This window comes from Calonectris borealis, chromosome W (genome assembly GCF_964195595.1).
Source record: "Calonectris borealis chromosome W, bCalBor7.hap1.2, whole genome shotgun sequence".
NCBI classification, from domain to species: domain Eukaryota; kingdom Metazoa; phylum Chordata; class Aves; order Procellariiformes; family Procellariidae; genus Calonectris; species Calonectris borealis.
The window spans coordinates 55,414,396-55,436,673 of NC_134351.1; the positions used below are offsets into that span (position 1 = coordinate 55,414,396).

Genomic DNA, 22,278 nt, shown 5'->3' on the forward strand with positions numbered 1-22,278 from the left:
AGAGATATCCCATCTCATTTGCATCTAACTAGAGTTGTTTTTCCTTTCCATCACTTTTTGTTGTAACATCTGTATTAATTTTGCTGTCTCCATGACAATACTTTAGATATACTGGTCATTTCCCCACATTTCACTACAGGCATAGAAATGCCCCCTGGGAACATCTGAGAGACTCTCTCTTCTACTTCCTTTCTGCTTGTTTGAAGACATAAGTGAGCATAGCTCAGTTATCAACAAAAATTGAAAGGACCAAACATATGTTTTTCTATATTATATTTTTGCAGCTAGCAAAGAGGAAACTTTGAGTGTCATTGATACTGAGTCACATGGAAATGAATTAGGTCACTCCCCAGCTAAAGAAACATATCCACCTCATGTAGAACTAGCTTATAATCTTCATAGTGGTTTTATCTGCAATCAAAACAGAAGGAAAAAAGAAGAAAATAAGAAAACAAGAAAGCAAAAAAGGCTTAGTTCTGTTTCATTTAGCCTCTTACATGATTTTCTAGTGTTTCTATAAGCCTCCTTGCACTTTTTAAGGTATATACCTCTGAGAATTAGAAACTGAATATTTTATTACTTGGGTTATTTTATAGCCAGCATTCCAGTTGCTTTCTCTCTGTGTTCAAAAACTTAAAAGCTTAAAATCGTCTCTGTGAAGTCTGATGATGCCAATTTCATCAGGATCTCATTAAAACAAACAAACAAACAAATCCAAGAGTTTACTCATCACTTAGAAGTGATGCTTTCCATTAGAAAAAGAAACTCTGAGCTTCTGAGTTCAGAGTCTTCTGCTTATTCCTTAAATTATAAAGGTATTCCTACTTTCTTAACTTCAATTTTATAACATATCTGGTTGTTTTTTTCTTCTCTTTTTGCAGGATGCATATCTTTGAAACATCTTTAAGATAAGGATTACATCTTTCTTTTTTAGCTTGTCTGAGGCTAAGTTAACAAATACCATAATCATTCCAGAGCGTTCTTTATGTCCTCCCTGCAGGCTGTAATAATAAAGTGATCTTTCTGTCTCAGAGGACCTGGCAGCCCTTCTGCCTTTGTCTCCTAACTAGTCCTCTTTCATTCATTTTGGCTTCCCTTTACAAGGACCACTCTTCAGTGGTGCTGAGTGAAGTATGACCTTGTCAGACCAGCCCCATGCATTTACTATATAAAATAGCTAGGGTGCCAAGAACTCCAGATCTATTTCAATACAAAGGACAGCAGCATCTCCAGTATATATTTATTTGCTTAAATTAATACAATACATCATACATGCTTTTACTATTGAGATGGAAAGCCAGAAACTAAATATTCACAGATAGTTGGTCCAGTTTTTGAGTTGGGGCTTTAAATAGGAACCCAGTGTTCTATGTGAAATAAATATACACCACATCATTTGCAAAATCTGTTAGGAGTACAAAATGTTAACTCTCTTACATCTTGTTCAGCTAAGCAGACATGACTTATTTTCAAAACTGTTAATAATTATAAAAAACTTCTTGGAATAATAAATATAGTACTTATATTACTTCTTAACTGTACATTCATAACAGCAGAGTACAGCAGCACTGTATGAAGAGAGAAATGAGAGAATAGCCACTAAACCAATACAGAGTTGTAAAAATGTGAGTGTGGTAGCTTTCCGGTAACTTTCCAAGAACATGTTTTATAGGACGCAGCACAGGATAAACTACTATTCTAATATTATCATAAAGTGTTTTATCCTTTGAGCTGCTGAGCACATAGCACCTGTCTTTGCCTTCACAGACTGGAGGCTGTCCAGCAGCTAGAACTCAGGTTCACAAGGAGATGGCTGAGTCCTGGTGTCCAGACTCAAAACAGCTCAGTCCAAGATTACCTACAACTTCACTTTCTCAGTAAATACATCATATTTCTTTACCCTCAAATTTAATTAACCCAACTTTTGACTTTTCATCCACCTACTCTGTTCTGTACAGTGTCTTGCAGAATTCTCCCTGCTGCCCTTTACAGCAGAAAAGCCTCTAATTTAACAAACCATGTGCCTTCACTTGCCCAGACTCATTATAGTGTTCCCAATTTACCATTCCTCAGCAAGGCTTCTTGAGCATCTGGTTTGGAAAACATCTCAGTTGTATGAGTTTGTGGTCACTCTTATTTGCTCTGATGTTCTCCAAGAGGATGAAGTTAGGCTTCATATAATAATGCAGGGAAATGGTATGGATGTGATTTAATATAGACATGGTGGAGACTGGTCTTTAATTTAATGTCTTATCACAAGCTGAAAACCCAAATAGCAGAGAAGTCAGATAGATACTTTTTTTCCATGACATTGCAAGAAAAAGGTAGATAGACTCAGATTAGGAAGGAGGAAAAAAGAAAATAAGTGTCCCAAGGTCCAGGACACAGGCAATGTCTCTACAGGACTTCTGGGCCTCTATTCAAAGCAAAATAAGGAAGCTAATCCTTCTAAAATGGGAAATAACTTGGTTATGAGAGCAAATTTCTATAAAGTATTTTCAAAGCTATTAAAAAACAAAGACTGTTACTGTCTGTTCCCAAAATGGTGCCAATGTAAATAGTGTGAAAATAACTTATGTTTGAAAAGCAAGGTGCTTCACAGTGAAGGCTGTTATTTCACTTTTAATTTGTCCCTTGGGGCCTCTTTATAAGTGTCTTAGACCCAGCTGCATTATGTTCTGCAGTAGGGAAGATTATCATCTAATCCATTTGCTTGGGTCACTTGGCACTGCCTCCTTATCTCAGTAATAGTTTTGTTTGCAATTCCTCTGTCTGGTCACTTACAGTTTTAGATGAGTTATTTACTACTCCAACATGAATTAGCTGTGGGTACTTGTGAATTAGCTTAGTGTGACTATGTGACCGGGCACAGTCTCAAGGCCTCATTATAATGAAATATTCTCCACTTTCTAGGAAGAATGCAAGAAAAGGGATTTACATTACGAATTATTCCCAAATAGCATTGCCATTCTGGGGACCTCTACTCCTTTCTACCTGGCTGTATGTTGTTGACAGTTGCTTTTGCTCCAATGAGAAGTGGGATTGTAGAGGTGGATAAATTGGCTGCAGTGAAGGTGTGGTTGAAAGTGTTTGGGTTAACCATTCAGACAACCCAGAATTGTTTGCAGTGAGTTCCTTTCCTGAGGAAACCTCTGACACTTTCCCTTATGAGGTCTGTAAGAGAATTCTGGACTGCATACTTCCAGTAGACATCATTTTTGTGGTTATGATGTTATCTGCTGGGAGTTGAGCTCTGCTGAAAATGTCTCCTTTGTTCCGTTTGCCTGGAATGCTCTTGATATGTAACCATTTGTCTCTAGGATTGATAAGGATTGTCTAGCTGTCCTGTAACACTTTCCAATTTATAGACAACAGGGCTATACAAGGGCTGCATGCCTTTCTGCTCTACCCACTGCAGAAGTGAAGTGACTTGCTAAGTTCAACTCATCTGCATGACCACCATTATAGAAATTGCAACCAGGTTTGACTTTTATTATAGGATCTTATATGGCTGCAAAGGTGGAGTGGACTGATCTTGAATGGTGCACAGCTGGGAACTACATCACCTTGAGAAAGACATTTCTGAGAGTCAGTGGCTCCCAGCTCTTGGCTGTATACGTTCTAAAATAGGAGCTTTTGTCAGGCAGAGGCAATATATTGCCAAGAAGGTAATTGAAGGACTTGTTCCCATTTCTAAAAGACGGTCTCCTAGACTGAATTCATGATGAATTTCTACCTGATCATTTTGCTTCTGGGCTGAGAAAGAATGCAGTTGTACACATTATTCCTAAAAGTTTTCTGATTCTTCTGCTTGACCACAATGTTTTCCTTGAAAGATGGCTCCTTTTTCAAGAGGAGTTATCTTGCAGTGGAAGCAAGGAAGTTGAATGTATATGATAAAACAGTTCATCACTGAAAAAACATGGCTATGTACCTCTGAAATACACCTCATTTTGAAAGACTTCATTCATTCTAGTCCTAAAGTGACCTACATTCCACATCAACTTGGTATACCCTTTTTATTTTAAAAAAGTATGTACATCAGCTGTAGAGTTAGTTACATTTAGAGGAGTGACCTGTACGTTAAAGCTTCTTATATCAATAGCTTTCTCTGCTCTTCATTCAGAATCTTTATTATGCTGTGTTTGAGCCCTGAAAAATGAAATCATCTTCTGCAACCTCGGACTACACGAACCCAGTTTTATATGATGAATAAGGACTATTGCCCTGTGAATGCTGATTAACTGGTAGGTGTGAGAATTACTTCTGTAAGGCGAGAGGTTTCTTATAATGGCAGAGAGCTGCAGCTACAGGCCTCTAGCCTTAGCAAGCCATAAGTATATGACTTAATATTTAATTATAACTTGCTATATATTGAGCATGATGATAACAAGGTATTTCAAATCAAGATCTTGGCAGGTAAGTGAAGAATGAAGTAATATTTGGAAATGATGTACTATATATATAAGTTTTAACCTTTTGAGCTGGGATGTCAAAATGACATAGGAATAATTAAACTACTTATTAAATCTTTATTTCCTTAAAAGCAACAGGATGGCTTGGGGCTGTTTGTCGTATATCTTGAAGATGCAGGAATTAAGGTGCTGGTCAAACTATTCATGCAATTAATGGAATGTGCTTAATGGAATGTGCTTTTATGAACATATAATTGTATATATATATTTGTTATGAACATATAATTGTATGGGAATCAGAGGATGAAAAGTTGGGAATGACTCATTAAAAACTACATTAATGGAATTCTTCTGAAAGGCCTGGAGCTTACTGGTCAAGCCATGTTAATAAGGGAAAATTTCTGACACAGATAAGAGGAAATCTAAAACGAGTTTTCCTCTGTGAGGTACTGCTTGCCCTGTAAGGGCTCTTTTTTGGCATCCCTTCTAAAATAAAATCTGATCGGACCTGGGAATTTCAAAATCATCCTTGCTAGCCAAGATAAACTGAAGAGATAAACGGCAAAATTACATAATTTTCTCAATGAAATTACTCTTATTGCTTTATGTGTAATTACAGCAAGACTTGCAAATGCTACATGCTAATGATGATGATGATTAAATGTCTGAGCAGACAGAGAACAAAATGTCAATGCAGTCCATGCTATTTCACTTGAAGAATTGCTGAATACTCCCATACTGACTGAAACATAGCAAAACACAAACATTCCTTGTGCCAGAGGAAAAGCTTCTGTGACCATAATAAATTCCAGTCCTTTCAAAGCCTTGCAGAGTTGCACTTCACTATCTCACAAGACATTAGCATTTCTTCTTAATTTGTTTCCCATTTCTCATTGTAAGTGGTTGAACTAAAACAGTAACTTCAGTAAATGAAAGTATTTGGATTGTGTTAGTTCTGAGAGTGACAGCACTTTCATGCACACCATATTTAACAGTACTCTTGCTTATACTGTGAAATACTTAGCATTTTCAGATTTTTTGAGACCTACGGTTAGAAATGTTCATATATATTTAGTCAGCTAATAAATCAAACACTAAAGTATGTTGCTTTTTGATAACTAGAAAATTGTGTATAAGTCTCTACCACCCCAGATAAAGGAAAATAAACTTCTGTACCCACCCCGTTGTCTGCTTTTACATCAATTGGCTAAGTATAAAAATGTTAGTGTTCAATATCTATTGCATTTCTTGGTGACCTTGGACTGCTTTATTCTTTTAATGTACATGTTTTACCTTAAATTATTTTTATTCATTTGGCTTGTTTATTTCTAAAGACTACTACAAACTTCCAGGCTTTGGTAAATTACAGTTCATGCTAAAAGCTATCCGGTTCCAATTTTCCAGCTGTTTTAAAATGTCCATTTAAATGCCTATAAGCATTGTTTGTTTTTCCATTTTTCTTTCCAGCAATTCTTTCAAACTCTTGTTCCTGTGTTTGAAATACAAGTAATCAGAGAGAGAATGGCCAAGTCTGGCCTTTTCAAAGGATCTAAAGCTGAGGTGTTCTTTGTTGTTTGCAAGGTCTCTCTCTCCTTGGCTCTCCTGTTTGTCTGAATTTCCTATTCTCTTTTCCAGTCCTCCCTCACTTAGCATTTCTTCCTTCTCATTGCAATCCTTCATCATGCACTCAGGTTTGCCAGACAGATCTTGAGCCACGTACAGCTTGTTGTTGTCGTGATGGTACATGCCAGGGCTGTAATGCTCTGTCTCATAGCAGTTATCTTCCTCTTCTTCCTGGCATGAGCTTCCCTTGGCACTCTTGCCATCCGAATGAAATGAGATCCCCTTCCCTTGGCTTTTCTGGGAAAGATCAAAGGGTTCTTCCTGTTTCAAGCTTCTCAAGATATTTGTCTGGGACAGAGAAATTCTTCTTCCAAAACCTTGTAGTGATTTGAGGGGGGAGAAAAGGAACAATTTATATATAGCAAATTTTGCTATGTGATACATGGTTAAAAAATGTGAGATGGCCTTCTATTTAATATTTTACCTTCGTCTTCCACCCAGCTATCTCCAACTACTTTACTGTTTACATCTCATGGCATTTCCTTTGAGATGCTGTTAAAAGAAATACTATCGTATCCACTTCACAGCCAGGTCAGGACACACAAAACCTTGTGCTGTACATGCCAGACACTTGAGAGCGCTAGGAATAAAAGTGAAGTGTCCTGGCCTCTTGTAAACTATTTTTGCCAGTGAACCTACCCACTTCCTCCTTCCTTTTTTTTTTTTTTTAAATGAACACTTTGATCTAAACCATCACATGCCATAATCAAAGTCTCAGGTTTTGTCTCAGGTTTTGTACATTTTTTTCCAGAGGGGTGGAAGAGATTAAAAACATGTTAACATATTTGTTCTATGGACCCCCTGGTTCAAAGTTACTACTTTAAAAATGAAAACACAATCATGTCTCATCAGTCTACGACCTCCGCTCTCCTTGATTTTTTCTCTCTCATCTAGTGCCACTGAAAAGCTATATGCACTAGATAGTGCTTCAGCTTGAAGAAATCATTATAATCAAATGATGATTTTGAGTTGTGCAGTATAAATCTGAGTGTGGTCCTGGATCTAGTTTGTCTTAATATTTGTCAGAGAGTCTCCTTTCTGTTCCTCTTGCTGGAAACCCAGATGTTACCCAGGAGGCATCTGTGGACTTAAATGTGCTCTGACCATCAGGATGCACAAAAGAAGATTCAGACACTGTAGGCATAGTCCATCTTAATTAAAAGAAAGATGACAGTACTGGGGTGAGGATTTCACCCAATAGCAAAAATCTGTGAGAGCCATTATTTTACTTGCTTAGTTTGGGGGTTTTTTTTCCTCAGTAATTGAATCCAGTTTCTGCAGGATTTATGCAGCCTCACTAGATACAGCTGCTACTTTGCAACAGGTTGTATTTGTTAAAATGGTTCATGAGCAGGTGGCAGCCCTCACAAATTGTCTTATGTCTGATAAGTCTCAAGGGCTGAAGAAACCCTGTACACTGAAAAGCACTTAGGCTGTCTTCAATTACAAGTAATTGTGTAACTAGCATGGTGCTGTAGGAGATTTACAGGAATAAAAGAGCCATTTATATTATTATCTGTTAGGATCTTTGTAAATTTTATCCCAAATGTCATTAGAGTATGCGTTTTCCATATGTGCTAGGCTGCCCTAAAGCCTGAATTTGAGGAACACCAAGAAATCTTACCCATGAAGGAGTTATTTATCCAGAAAGTCTTAACAAACAAAATATCTTGGATACTCAAACTCTCAAAACAATCCCCCCTAATTCCCCCACTTCTTTAGATAGCATTGGCATGTGTGCACACATGAGGCTGATTTTAGGAAGTGTATGTGGTGGGCGGGAGATAGGAAATGCTTTGCAGGATACCCTGAGTGGTCAAAAATCCATATACTTTGAGATGAGGGAGGAGCGTCTCCTCCTGTCCACATGCTTCTTTGTAAACTGGGTCTGAGCTTATGGCCTTTATCTAACATCAGCTATGTCAATACATCACAGAATAACCATATCTTAAGCAGAAAGGCTTTTGGATGTAGAGCCATTCGGCTTCCATTCCCATTCCAGACTAGAATCCAATAAGCAGTGAACAAGACCCGTGAAATCTTCTAGATTTTTTGCTTCTGTCAGCTTTGAATGTATTTACGATTTATCTCCATGTTTAAAACCATGGGGATGTATCTCAAACATGAGAGAAAAACTATAAACTCCTAACCAGATGTGTCTGGGGAAAAATGTCTTCTTGTTCATGGCTGCTAGGCTGTGGTCTGTCAGCATCGGGGAATCAACCCCCCCAAAACTGTAAAATTTATTAAAAAATAATGGAACTACACCCTCAGTTAGGAAGATCAATGCAATTTCAGCCATGTCCTCCAATCATTCCCCTGGCCAACTACATGTGCCACAGTCTCACTAAGGCTGAGTCTCCACCAGCTCACTCCCGTTTGTGTCTCAGGGGTACCCACGTGCTGGGAGAAGCTCTGCGGTGCTGTGGATATTGCACCTTCCCCACAGTAATGGGCAGCCCTGGGCTTAAGTACAAGAACATTTGGTATGGCTTGATAAATCCTCTGCTCTAACGCTACTGACTATATTTTCCCTAACACTTGACAACAGCAACTTAGTGCACTAAAATTATTTCCTTTGTGCTCACAAGTACTGTCTCATCTTGTCTCCATCTACTACTCCGTCTCGGTCTGTACTTCTGTGTCATCAGATATCTAGTCTGAAAGGTCTCTGAGACAAGGGTCACTACCTTGGGGATCTCTGAACTATAGCACTGGAGTAATATAGATAGTTAATAACAACCTCCCAGGCTTATGGGATTCAATCTCTTCCAATCGCATTGGACCTATGGTACAAGATCATAGATCTGTGGTACAAAGCCCATTTGGGTTTACTGATATGCGCCTTCAAACCTCTCAGAGAATAACTGAAAAATATTACCTTGAGAATGAAATCCTCTTTCCATGATGCTGTGTTTGACTTTCATGTGCCTGGTTAGGTTCCCCTTCAAGGTGAATTTGCTGGGACAGTAGAGGCACTTGAAAGGCTTACTGTCTGAGTGCAAGTGCATGTGTCCCATTAAATTGTGCATTCTGTTAAATTCCTTTCCGCACAGCTGTCAAAAACAGTAAAAATGAAAATTATTTGTTCGTAGGGGTACTTCCAAGGAGAACATTTTAAAAGGAAATAGAACCTACCCTTCTCAACTTGAACCCCGGCAGCTTCTGGCTGCAATTTGTTTTTCAAAGATACAGGCAAAAAACCTACAGACAAGTATATGTGGTTGAGTTTGATCTATCTAGGGCCTTCTGCACTGCTGCCATTTTTTTTAAATTTGGTGACTAGGAGAGACACACAGTCAAGGATTCCCCAAAATCAGGGAATGTTGTTGTAAGGAGGGGAGAGGATTAAGTACGTAACCTGAAAGGCTCTTAACTTGAATGAAATTCAAAGTATAACTTTCTGCCCTGGTGAACCATTTCATTTGTAGTTTATAAATCTAGCCTTTAATCAAGAACAATGCCAGGCAGAGATGGAGATACAAGATAAAACCAATGAAGAATTTCTGTGAAACAGTCAAGCAGAATATTAGTTCTACTTAAGTGGAAATGAAATGGCTGTACATTTTGCTTAAAGCTAGAAAAAGAAATTCCTTTTTTTCTTTATTTCTTGCTCCTCCATTTTTCTCTGATCCTCTTATCTTCTGTTTACCAGCTTCTGTGTTTCAGTGTCTCTGGTGAGTAAGCTGGAATTTAAACAGTCATGGGGCTGCAAGAATGACTCAGCTTTCCCTGAAGTGTTTTCCTGACAGCTCGAGCCATTGATTGTGCAGATTTCCATTTGATGAAACAATAAGGGTTTTTTTTCATTGTTGTTGTTTATCTAGATGGGTCCTTTTGTAGTCTGGTCTCTTATAAATCAAATATATTCTCACATCCAAAGAAGAGCAACGAAGCTGGTGAAGGGTCTAGAGCACAAGTCCTATGAGGAGCGGCTGAGGGAACTGGGGTTGTTTAGCCTGGAGAAAAGGAGGCTGAGGGGAGACCTTATCGCTCTCTACAACTACCTGAAAGGAGGTTGTAGCGAGGTGGGGGTCGGTCTCTTCTCCCAGGTAACAAGTGATAGGACAAGAGGAAACGGCCTCAAGTTGTGCCAGGGGAGGTTTAGATTGGATATTAGGAAAAATTTCTTCACTGAAAGGGTTGTCAAGCATTGGAACAGGCTGCCCAGGGAAGTGGTTGAGTCACCATCCCTGGAGGTATTTAAAAGATGTGTAGACGTGGTGCTTAGGGACATGGTTTAGTGGTGGACTCAGCAGTGTTAGGTTTGCGGTTGGACTCAATGATCTTAAGGGTCTTCTCCAACCTAAATGATTCTATGATTCAAGACATGAGAGTTTGACATCACTATTACAAGCTTCTAGTCTTACTTGTCTTCTGGTCTTTCCCTATCAGGATTTATAATTTTATTCACATTCAAGTGGCTATTTCCATCCTCTGCAAACTTCTATGTTTGTTTTCTACTTAAGCTCTTTTTTTGGAATGTTTTTAGACAAATACTTTTACCATCAGAATTTTTTTTTATGATCTTTATTACTATATGAGCCAGAATCACCATTACTGAGTAACTGAAACTTATATCAAGCAGTGTACTCATCTGGAAGAAAATGATTTAAAAGCAATTACTGAGATTCCACCAAATTTTTGGTCCAATCTGACTTCTGATTTAATTTATTTTGGTAGTGATGTAGTAGGTACAGTATCTACTATTCCATACTGCTCGCTTCTGTAATTCTACTGTTCGCTTCTGTAATTCTAAACAATGAAGACTTGTGGCTTAGAAGTTAGGTAACTAGCAGGTGTTGTGTTTGCAGGTGTGTAGAATTGTAACTAGTCTAAATTGTGTATCCTGGAAGCATTGTTAGGCTCTAGTGAAGAATAACCTTGGAAACTATAAACAAACGTGGTCCAAGCATGGCTCAGGGACAAATTGCGACCCTATAAGGTAAAGAGGAAATAAGTTCATGAAGAGTTCACTACCCTGACGACCACCAGAGACCACCCGAGACCCTCAAGGAGACCCTAAAGACTTTAGTGCGCATGTGTTTAAGATGATGTAATATTATAATTAGTTCTCGGAAATGTAATGAATATGTAAAAGAGAAATTTAAAATATGTATGAGAAGCATGGATATAAACAGAAAGGTGACTAGACCAGGTGTGCTTGATTTGTGGCAAGTCCACCGAGCACCCAGGCCTGAATAAAACACTATCTCTCCTGAGCGTGTGGAATTGGTTACTTGCACGCCGGGCACGAATCCGCTTTTCGGACAACAGTAGTACAGAAGGTCTGCTACAGTACTTTTTGATTCAAATTCACAAAGCCATCACCTGGAATATCTGGATGAAATGTATGTAGTGGAATGATCCTCGGTGAAGTAGTACTGTATCCTTTGCTTTTTATACCATCTATTGAGGGAAAATGGAAGCAGTTCACTAATATAAAAATTGGCAGTGGTATTGTTTTTAAATAAAAACTAGAGCTGAGTCAATGTTGCAAAAAGGAAAAGTCCAGAAATATTCACTTGCTTTTAAAAAAATATTTACTTCAGCTGCATTAGTTCTCTTCTGTGATTTGCTCTCTGTGATTTTGCTAGAATGAACATTCTAGCAAATAAATTTATCAGCAAAGTGAAAAAAAAAAAAGAAAAAAGAATAGCCACTGAAAATGAGTTATTAATTTGTAAAAGTAAGATATCAGATTCCAAGGGTCATCCATCCACTTAGGAAAGAGGACTGTCTCTCTTTTGCATTCAAAGAAAGCTAATCTGCCAGATGACTTATATTCAGCGAAATGAATGCACCAAAAACATTCTGAAAGTGCTGGGAGGAAACAAAGAGGAGAAGAAGCACTGATAAGCACAGAAAATTCACAAGGAAGAACACCAGCTGAATATATCTTGACAGCTGCTGGAACGATCTATGATGTGTCAATATTTCTCTGGCTATAAGAATGCCAATAATAATACCTCTCTAATACCTTTTAGCAGAAGGCTTCTGGTTATCTGCTTGGCTGACCTGTGTTCTTACCAGCTTTTGCTTTCTGATAGCTAGGTCTTTATTTCTCTATCTAAACTGGTAATCAAGGAAAATCAGGTTGAACAGGTGAATGGTTAGAGTACTTCATGCAAATCTATATGGGTCTGGTAGGAGCATTTTTTTTCTGTCAAGGCAACATTTATTTCTCTTTCTTCATAATGAAAAGAGAGGGGACTTCCTAAAGGATAGTTCCTTACAGCATAAAAGTTTTGTGTCTCTGAATAAAGGGGATAGGTGTTCCATTTCCCAAAGTCATGCACAGTCTTAGGAATGTGTAATGTGTTCCTGTCCTGAAATCTCCTCTGGGGACATGAGGAAAAGGTACCAGAGTGGAGAGGTGTGGCAGGAAAATGAAAGAAATGCAGATATGAAAATTGTTTTTTCAGAACCATGGCTCTGTGTGGCATGGTATCTGGGTAAGACGTCCCTTTCAAAAGGCACAAGACAAGTTTCAGATGAATGTCCATGATTCAGAGGCCGAAGGGAGCAGGTTTCAGGCTCACGTGCTGAAAGACAGCAACTCAGAGCTAGCTGGGGTTCACAGCTAGTGCTTAAACAACAGCCTGAGTCTGCAGACCAAACTAGGAAGGCATACAAGATTTTCTTCCTCTGTGACAGGACAGGGGTGTGAGCACTGATGAGCAGAGTGTGAAAGATGACCCAGAGACAGTTGCATGGGAGGGAGCTCCAGCAGAAGTCACCACAGAGCACCTTAGCACTCAGGGAGATGCAAAGCTCATGAAAGAGATCTTGTGATAGCAGGAACGACATGGTTTACTTGTGGACCTTTTGTTAGGCTCTCTAGTTTAGACAAAATAAAATTCAAGCCCTGAAGAGAAAGACTTCAGCTGCAAGTCTGCTGAACACACTTTGATGCACTGGCTGGTGAAATGGACTTCAGTACAGTTTGCTAGAAAAGCTGAATTAGTTCAACACTAGATTTTGTCTTCCTAAGCCACCGCATGAAGTATCACCCTTCTAGATTTGTCAGTCTGTTTTGTTTCTTCCCAAAGTACTTATCTCTCACATTTTCTTTGGTTTTGACTCCTGATCTAAACCCATGATTTTAGATGGGAAAAAGTGGAGTTCAAAACATCTGCTGCAAAGTGCATTTCACCAGGCTGGAGAAAACTTCATTGCATTCTTTATTACAGGTCTGAAACATTATTGACTTCAGCACTAAAAGCAACTGTAAATTTCATAGGAGCTTCCTCTGCAAATCAGAATTAGCACTATTGCACCAGTTGGTGCAACTCCTTCAGAACTCTTCAGTGTTTTTGTTTAAAACAGAAATAAACAAGGAAGCATGGGCTCAGGCCTTTAAAAGCTACAGAGTTCACTCTTCAGAGAAAAATCAAACACAGATCCAGGCTGCAGCTGGATGAGGAAACAGAAGGGACAACTGCTACTCCCTCACTTCAGATAGTCTGTGCTTAGCTGTGATTAGACACATAGGAAAGCCTCATGTTTATTTTTGCTGTGAGAAAAAGGTAAAGAAAGCCATTGCATGTGGTGAAGTAGAAAGGCTACTGCTGTGCTCTCTTTCCCTTGCATTCTTCTTCTTTTTTCTTTTTTTTTTTTCCTTCATAAGAAGGGTGTTCCTTTCCTCAAAGAGAGAAGGAGAGGGAGAAAGACTGTAAACTGTCCAAAAGGACCGTGAGAAAACAGGAAGCTTTGAAAAGTACAAGAGAAAGCAAGATGAAATCTATTTGCAGGCGGTTCCCGGGGGACATGTGAGCCATTGTTAAGCAGGCTGTTCATACAGCTATATCCTTCCTTCTGCTGAGGAGGAGCTTGGTGCCAAAAGGCTGCTATCTGGTCATTGCCTTAACCCTCTGAATACCAGCCAGAAATACTTGCTCAAGTCTTTCAAGGGGTCTGCCAGAGAGGCAAGGGATGTTCCTAATGCCAAAGAGCAATTCCTGATTCTCCCTTTGTTTATAGTTAGGATCTCCACTCAGTTCAGGGACATTGATGTTGATTCATACCCCTTCAGCCATAGGAGAAACTGGTTCACTGTGCTTACTTGTTTCTTTCCTCCTAGGAACATTGGGTGGGGACAGAGAAGTAAAAAAAAAAAAAGAAAAACAGGTGTTCCTGTAGAGCTTTTGTTACTGGCTGGAAAACATACTGTTGGTACTCCAGTTCCTGGCTGGCTTTGCTTTTATTTTTTCAAAGTTAAATGTTTCAAAGTTATCAAAGCAAAATGAGGAAGTAAAAAGATTCATTTTGACATTTTCCTATTAAAATTATCACTGAAAGCCATATTTTCCTATGACATTTTGAAGTTCTACATTTTTCAAGAGAAAATAATTCCGTTTAAAATTTTTCATCCAGCTTTGCTTCTCGATGAAAGACTCCTTTTAAGAAAATATTTAATTCCATAAAGATGTTGGATGAAAGAGTTCTAGAAGTTGCTTCCAGATCAATCTTCAGTTACTTAGGCATAAACTGGGTAATACGCTCCACTCCATATTTATAGCCCTCTTAGAGCAGATCAAAGTGGGAATAAAACCTACAGCCTTTGACTTCACAAGGTATGACTACAATAATGAACCAGATAGGAAGCAAAAGGAACAGATGTAGTGTCCAATACTGAATAAGAATATAAACATTCATAAGGAAGAAATTAGAGATGAGCACAGTCAAGAAAGCCAAAGCCTCAAAAGTTTATGGGGAGGGGGGAGAAGAGGGGATGGAAAGGGAATGTCAGCCTCCAATGTGCTGGAGGGAGGTAGCAAACTGGAATTCCCAGAGGATCCTAAAAAGGCCAGATGGTCTCAGAGGCTGTTTCGTTAGGATACTGATGTCCTGCCCTGAATTTCAGTCTGGTAATTACATTTGGCCCATTCAAGTCCCTTCTGCAGTTCAATTTTGCTGTGGCTTTCTTTGAGTCCTTCCCTGATCTGTTGCATAGCATCACTGTGTGAAGTCGTGGCTGCTGCTTTTCCATGGTCCTCTGCAGGGTGCACAAGTTGATCTATGTGTTTAGTCAGTGTTTCAAGCTATTAAGCACTTAGACTTCTGTTTGGATGGCTGTACTAAGCAAATGTCAGATATGTTTATTGTCCTCAAACTGCAGTGATGTTTAAATGCTCACTAAGTGGAAAAAAATATTTGAGGATGAAAGTTACTGATATTGAAGGGGAAGGGAGTAAATCACAGATATTTACCGCCATTATTTTGTGCTACCTAAGCAGAACCTGGATCAAGAAAGGAAACTAGACTGTTTTATGTTAATTTAAATACAACTGTAGAATGTGTTAGCAAATCTTGTTTTTCTAATTCTACCATATCACCAGGTGATAACATCACAGAAATAGCCAGTGGGTTTATGCCTCTGCCACCAAAGGAGATACACTTACCTTGCATTTAAAGGGTTTAACATCAGAGTGAACAATCATGTGGGCCTTGAGAGTCTGCTTTTGCACAAAGCTCTTGAAGCACAAATGGCATTGATAGGCTCTGATATTGGTGTGGATCAGGACATGTCTCTTCATGTTGGCCAGCAGAGTAAATTCCCGGCCACAAATTCCACATTTGTGCTCTTTCACACCCTGTAAGAAAAGAAAAAAAATCAGAAAATTCTGTAGATGGAATATTTTCTAGATAATTTCATCTTCAGTACAGCAATATATGAATTATTCATTCTGCAATAGCAAAGCAGGTAATAAATTATTTTGCTTTTAATATCATTTGCTAAAGTAATAGATACTTATGTATTTTTTTCTTGGCAAATTCTTACAAGAATCTGAGAAGCAGAGAGGGAAAACAAAATGTAAGCTTAATGTAATAATGAGTTTTGTTTCCATCAGTAAGTTTACAAATCAGTGAGACATAGTAGCAGAGCTTCTCTGTCCTACTCTGCTGCTTATGTAAAATATTGGTCAAATGTGTACACTTATTGACCAAGAATAAAAGCTAACCAGTTAAGAGACTAAAGTAGTGCCTGCCTACAGTAATTGAGCATCATGGACTTCTAAAAAAGACCTGTCCCTGTTTTGAAGAAAGATATAGAAAATAATCTGAAATAACCAAGAAGTATTCAAGCAATGCCACCAAATAAGGACGTGCATGTTACATTCAAGGAAGAGAAAAAACTATTTACTCTTAGTGGGACTTGCACTAACTCTAACGGAGTGACCCCATTTTATCTGGTGTTTACAGAGCATTTCTAGCACCCTGTATGTCATCTGGTCAATTTACTAATGCATAATTCAATATTCTTGGTCACACCCATGTGGTCTAACTGCCAGCTCCTCAAAAAGTCATTTAGATGCTATGAAAATCAATGAATTTACCACTAAACACTTTAAGAATTTGAGTATAACTTGCTGAAGGTAATGAGGATTTACTAGTGAAGTGCCAAGAGCAATTACTCCTCCTGCAGGCCCCCATTACAAAGATGACTTGAAACAATCTCTACTTTTGTACCAGTAAGTGGTTTTCATAGTTAATTGCAAAGCTGTGATCACCAATAGCAACTCTAAGTGTCTGCTTATCTGATGTGAGGCTACATATGGGCAGCTAAGTACTGTTAATTATGTTCACAGCAGCAGCTGTGGACAAAGAAGCAGAAGCTCTCTAAAGGCTCAAGGGCATTGCATTTCCTATGACAAAAAACTATCAAGTTTTGAATTAGTAGAATTTTGCATGGTAAATCCAAAGACCAGGGAATCTCCAGAAAGAGCAGAAATTATAATAGTGTAGTAGGGAAGAACAAGCAAATGTGGAAGTAGAGGTTGTTGTTTTTTAAAAGAAAATGTGTCTATTAGACTAAAAAGCTGTAGCTTTCTGTTTTTCATATAAAAGCCAAAATTCAAGTGTTAAAGGAAAAAATATGCAAGACTGGAAGCAATTTTTTATAAAATGTGTGGGGTTTTTGACTTGTCTTAATAATGTTGTTGTAAAGGTGTATAAACTAATTTCAGACATTGTTGAATGGAACGCTTACATTTTTCCTATTTTTTAAAGTGATCCTTTTGGATGTGTTCCAAAGCCTGCCCCTAGTCAAAACTGACACTGCTGTCAGCAGTGGCAAGACTGCCACTTGATATGAATTGGCTGGGATTATGGTCCTGCTTGTCCACTTTTATTAACTGGCATTCTGGATAACTTATGCACAAAGGGGAATTTTTCTTAGGTTGTTTTTTTCCCTAAATGTCTCATTATAATGATTCTTCAAATTCTGATGAGTAATAATATACTTTCTTTTGCTGCATACATACAGCCTACTGCATATCCACCTACTTCCCAGTTAAGGGAAGCAAAGCAATAGATCTGTTTTTCAGTAGAAAATTTCTGTTAAAATTTCAGGGGGGTTAGACAGCTCTACAAAATTATATTATTTTACAGAAGGTCATTCTGAAGATAAAACCCAGAAACAGGGAGATGTGAATACAATTTTGGGAAGTAATACAGGTGTTTTAATTTAACTCCTGTTTATAACAAAACATTTTTGCATGTACTTTCTTAAGACTGACAGAGACATCTAGCTTCTAGTATTGCCAGTGCTGCTGGGGCTTTTGCTCTGCATAAAATTCTCCTGCTGGCAAAGGGCCAGCATGAGGCTCTATAGGCTGATTACCTTCTTTCCAAGGAGGTACGTGTATCTTTAGTAGTCTGTAATCCTTGTGCTACCTTCCGATGCAAAGCGACAGTGCAACTCATGATGGCTTACCTTGTGAGTTAGGGAGTGTTGTTTGAGATGGTGAGGCTGCACAAACTCCATGCCGCATTCAGTGCAGATATATGGACGGATGTCTTTGTGCTTCATCATGTGGTTTTGCAGCTGACTCGGGTACTGGAAGGTCTTATCACATTCAGTGCAATTGTACTGTATAGGGCCACGGTGGGTTGTTAAGTGTCTCTTCAACTGGGCCAAGGTTGGGAAGTCCAGACCACACTCCACACAAATGTTCTCTCGGCCACTCTCATGCTTAGACTCATGTGCTTTCAGCTCGCTGGGATAGGCAAAACCTCTGCCACAGATCCTGCAGTTGTAAGGCTTGATGTCACTGTGTTGCATCATGTGTCTCTTAAGGTGACTGGTTTGAGTGAAAGCCTTGTGGCACACCTGGCACTTATGTGGCCTAGTGCCCTGGTGTGTCAACATATGCGTGTGCAAGTGGCTCAGCTGCTTGAAAAGTTTGCCACATCGGGTGCAAGCATGTGGCTTAATGCCGCTGTGCCCCAAGATATGGGTGACCAAATTGTACTTGGATGTATAGGACTTCTCACACATGGGACATTGCCAGCGTTTCTGTTCACCCCCCACATCAACATAGTAGCTGTCGTCTATCTGAAGGTTGACATCTACTCTTTCCACTTTCTGTTTTTTTTCACCACTTCCTCTTACTTCAGCCCTCCTGAAGGGTGGCTCTGGAGGCCTTTTCATTTGAAAGGGGTTCCTGAAATGAAAGTTTGGGGGCACAATAAAAGGAAACATTAAGCCAGGATGGACTTTAGGATAATAAGGGTAAGGAGCCTGCATGAATGCTGGGCTACTGGGCCATGCCATCTTAGGCTTCACTGGTTCTTGCTTAATGGGCTTGGCTCCAAAGTGCTCCAGAGTTCTGTAGAACTGAAAACCAAAGTTGCAGAGGTCGATCATCTGGGAACTGTATTTGGGCTGTGCTGGCTGTTGAAACACCAAGGGGAGACTGGAGGAGCCTATATCATTGTGATCTTCAGGTCTGTCTGGTGGTGATGAGGAACCCTCAAGAGCAATAGGAGGAGGCATTTTTGTTGGCATACTCTTGCGTTTCCGAGACCCTCCTTCCAAGAACCCCTGGAAAGTTTCCATGTCTCCAAGAGGAGGAGGGCCATAGTGGAAATGTGAGAAGTGTGGTCTGAATTCTTCACCAAATGGAGTCGTTCTGTGTGGCTTTGTAACAGGGCTCAGCGGCTGCAGGCAGCAGGAAAAGGGAGAGGCTCGTGTGCTGTCCACATTAAAACTCATTTCTTCATTCTTCATCATATTTAATTTTTTCTGTGTTGCCCAAATTCCTTAAAACAAACAAAAAAAACCCAAATCTCTTTTTTTCTTCCTATTCTCCTGGGGTTAACATTTTATTGTCTAGTTTATTGGTTTGGAGGTTGTTGGTTTTTTAATTAAATGCAACTAAGGATGTCTTAGGCCCATATAAGACAAATGCCTTTTAAAGCAGAATTAAATTGGCTAATGGAGAACAAAGAAGCTTTGGTCTTCCTGTGGTAGAATTGGTGGTTTAAATCAAATTTGACCCATACATCATCTTTGCAACATAAACATGCTGTACCATGACACACTACTTAGCAGATGAATCTGTATGGCAATGTTTCTGCTTAATTTAATTCAGCCAGGCTATTTGTGGGCAAAATCCTGTCCTTGGCTGTGCATGCACAGGCTCTAGAAATTGGTGGTACATCTAAAGGATATGGCAATACAAACAATAATGTGCACATTTATTATGGCTGTGACATGAAAAGTCAAAGCCAAAAAATTTTAAAATTCTTTGTATCATTAACATGCGCTGCTGTGAGAGAAAACAATGGCCAAGTGATCTAAGGACACTGTGTACCATCAGGTTTTGCTCCATGTTTCCTGGCTTCTCTCACTTTGTATTGTAATAAGAAGGCAGAGATTAATTAATTTTCTTTGTTTTAATCCCAGAGATATTTACCTGGCAGATTTGGGGGAGGAAAGGCCTTTGACCACTCTCTGAATTACTTTCAGTTTTATAGACATAATCTAGGAGGTTTTTTGTTTGTTTCTAAACAGGTGGGCAAAACCCCCACTTTAAAACTAAATATAGAATTAATGTCAACAACCCCTCAGGTCTCCAGAGTAATTGGCACCTAAGAATGCTCCGATCCTTTCTATGGTACAGTGTGACAAGGCAGATTAATAATTGTCCTCTGGCAAAATTTTATATTCCACTGATTGTATAGGGAGCTTCTCCTGAATTTGGGGTTCATCTAAAATACTGATTATGAATTTTGGTTCATCTTAAATAAGGCTTCTACCTTTTGCCTTGGCTCTCTAGGGATGCACTAGGGATTGTGACATGTTGATGCTATTTACAAAACCATTCTTGGAAATATTGGGTGGAGAGCATGAAGGTGGTTAGTGTACTAAAGACACTCCTGTTACATTTCAGGAAGCTTCGTGCTGGACAAATCTGCTTCTGAAGATAGATAAAAGCACATCTCTCTGACCTAGTTAGGCTGTGGACAAGAGAAGGCATCTTAAAAACGTGCTTGCAAACAGATTACTTCCTTCTAATAGGGTAGATTGTGGAATTATCTTTGAGATACTGTGTGAAGCCAAAGGCTCAGTGACAAAACTTTAAGATGGAAACTTTAGACAAAGGGATCAATCAATGCACAAAGAAGGAATAGTAATTGAAGTGAAAATTGTAGGATCTCGAAAATGATGATTCTAAAAACACCTGTGATAGGGCAAAAGCCTAAAAAAAAAAATTGCTTAAAACTGGGATAAGTATCTAATAATTATACCAGGATGTGACTTTCAGTCCCTAGCTCACTGATTGGCAGTAGTGTGTGTGTGTATATATATATATACACACATGTCCTGGTTTTGGCTGGGATGGAGTTGATTTTCTTCCTATTAACTGGTATAGTGCTGTGTTTTGGATGTAGTGTGAGAATAATGTTGATGACACGCTGATGTTTTGGTTGTTGCTAGGTAGTGTTTGCGCTAGTCAAGGACTTTTCATCTTCCCATGCCCTGCCAGATGTGCAGGGGGCTGGGAGGGAGTGTGGCCAGGGCGGCTGGCCCAGCTGGCCAATAGGCTATTCCATACCATATGACATCATGCTCAGCATATAAGGCTGGGTGAAGAAGAAGGAGGGGGGGCGTTCGGAGTGATGGCGTTTGTCTTCCCAAGTAACCGTTACGCGTGATAGAGCCCTGCTTTCCTGGCGATAGCTGAACACCTGCCTGCCGATGGGAAGTGGTGAATGAATTCCTTGTTTTGCTTTGCTTGCGTGCGCGGCTTTTGCTTTCCCTATTAAACTGTCTTTATCTCAGCCCACGAGTTTTTCTCACTTTTACCCTTCTGATTCTCTCCCCCATCCCACCTGGCGGGGGGGTGAGCGAGCGGCTGTGTGGTGCTCAGTGGCCGGCTGGGGTTAAACCACGACAGTCCTTTTTGGCGCCCAACGTGGGGCTCGAAGGGTTCGAGATAACGACAGGTTTGATTGGAATGTGCTAGATTGAATTTATAGCTGTTACTGCTGTTTAGCTATTAATTCGCAGGCTCTTGTGCTTGCCATGGGGCTTGCTTGCCTTAATGTGTATTAGAGTCTTGTGCTCGTTAGTGGCTGCTTTTTTGCTCTCGCTGCTTGCTGTACTGCTGCACTGCTTATCGTCTTACTGTGCTGTGCCTGGGAACATTCTGATAACAGCAATGGGGATGCGCCTGGGCCGGCAGATGGCCAGGGCATCGCTGCTGCTTCTGTGCTGCTGTGCTGGACAGGCTGGAACTGCAGCGTGAACTCGAGTCGAAGGGACTGTGGCTGTGGGTAAGGCCACGCTGGGACTGGTGCACCTCGAAGTGACTGTGGCTGTGGATAAGTCTATGCCGCAGCAGGTATACCCCTGGAGAGACTGTGGCTCATAGGTAAGGCTCCACTTGGAGCAGGTACACCCCTAAGAGACTGCAGTCTGTGGATAAGTCCAAGCCGGAGCAGGGGCAAGGGGAGGAGTTCATTGCAATGTTAAACCTGTGGTCTGGCCCAAAGGGACCAGGGGTGGAGATTGTAATGGATATACCTTTAAATTGTTATAACCCATGATTTGAGTTGCATGTTATAGGAATTACTATAGCAGGAACCACCTGAGCCAACGGAGGACAAACTTTACAAGAAGCAGCGCAAGTGCAGCAGTGACCCGACCTGAGCCGGCTTTGGTGCCCAGTAACTCCACGCAACACACCACCTCTGCTGACCTGAGTGACCACCATAACAGATGGAGCCCAAAGTCATGGACTAAATGAACGCAGTGGACATTTTGTGGACATTTATGGATATTTTATGGACATTTTACAGGGGTGGTCCATAGACTAAGGGAATGATATCTGTGTATTATATCAAAAGATGGGAAGGGGGATGGTGGGTAATGAGAATGTATTGGATAGTGTGGGACCTGAGCATGATGTAAATGGTATGGAATAAGGGGTGGATACTGTCCTGGTTT

At 39.8% G+C, this 22,278-nt stretch overlaps 1 protein-coding gene across 1 annotated transcript; it reads right to left on the minus strand.

Annotated features, from left to right (window-relative positions):
* Nucleotides 1-5,837: 5,837 nt before the first annotated feature.
* LOC142074856 (zinc finger protein 366-like) lies at nucleotides 5,838-19,085 on the minus strand. The gene is made up of 4 exons (XM_075135769.1): nucleotides 17,758-19,085; nucleotides 15,443-15,634; nucleotides 8,920-9,094; nucleotides 5,838-6,355 (listed from the first exon to the last, which is right to left on the minus strand). Exons 1-4 carry the CDS (start codon nucleotides 19,054-19,056, stop codon nucleotides 5,838-5,840), a joined length of 2,184 nt encoding a protein of 727 aa, XP_074991870.1. The 5' UTR covers nucleotides 19,057-19,085.
* Between the last annotated feature and the right edge of the window lie 3,193 nt (nucleotides 19,086-22,278).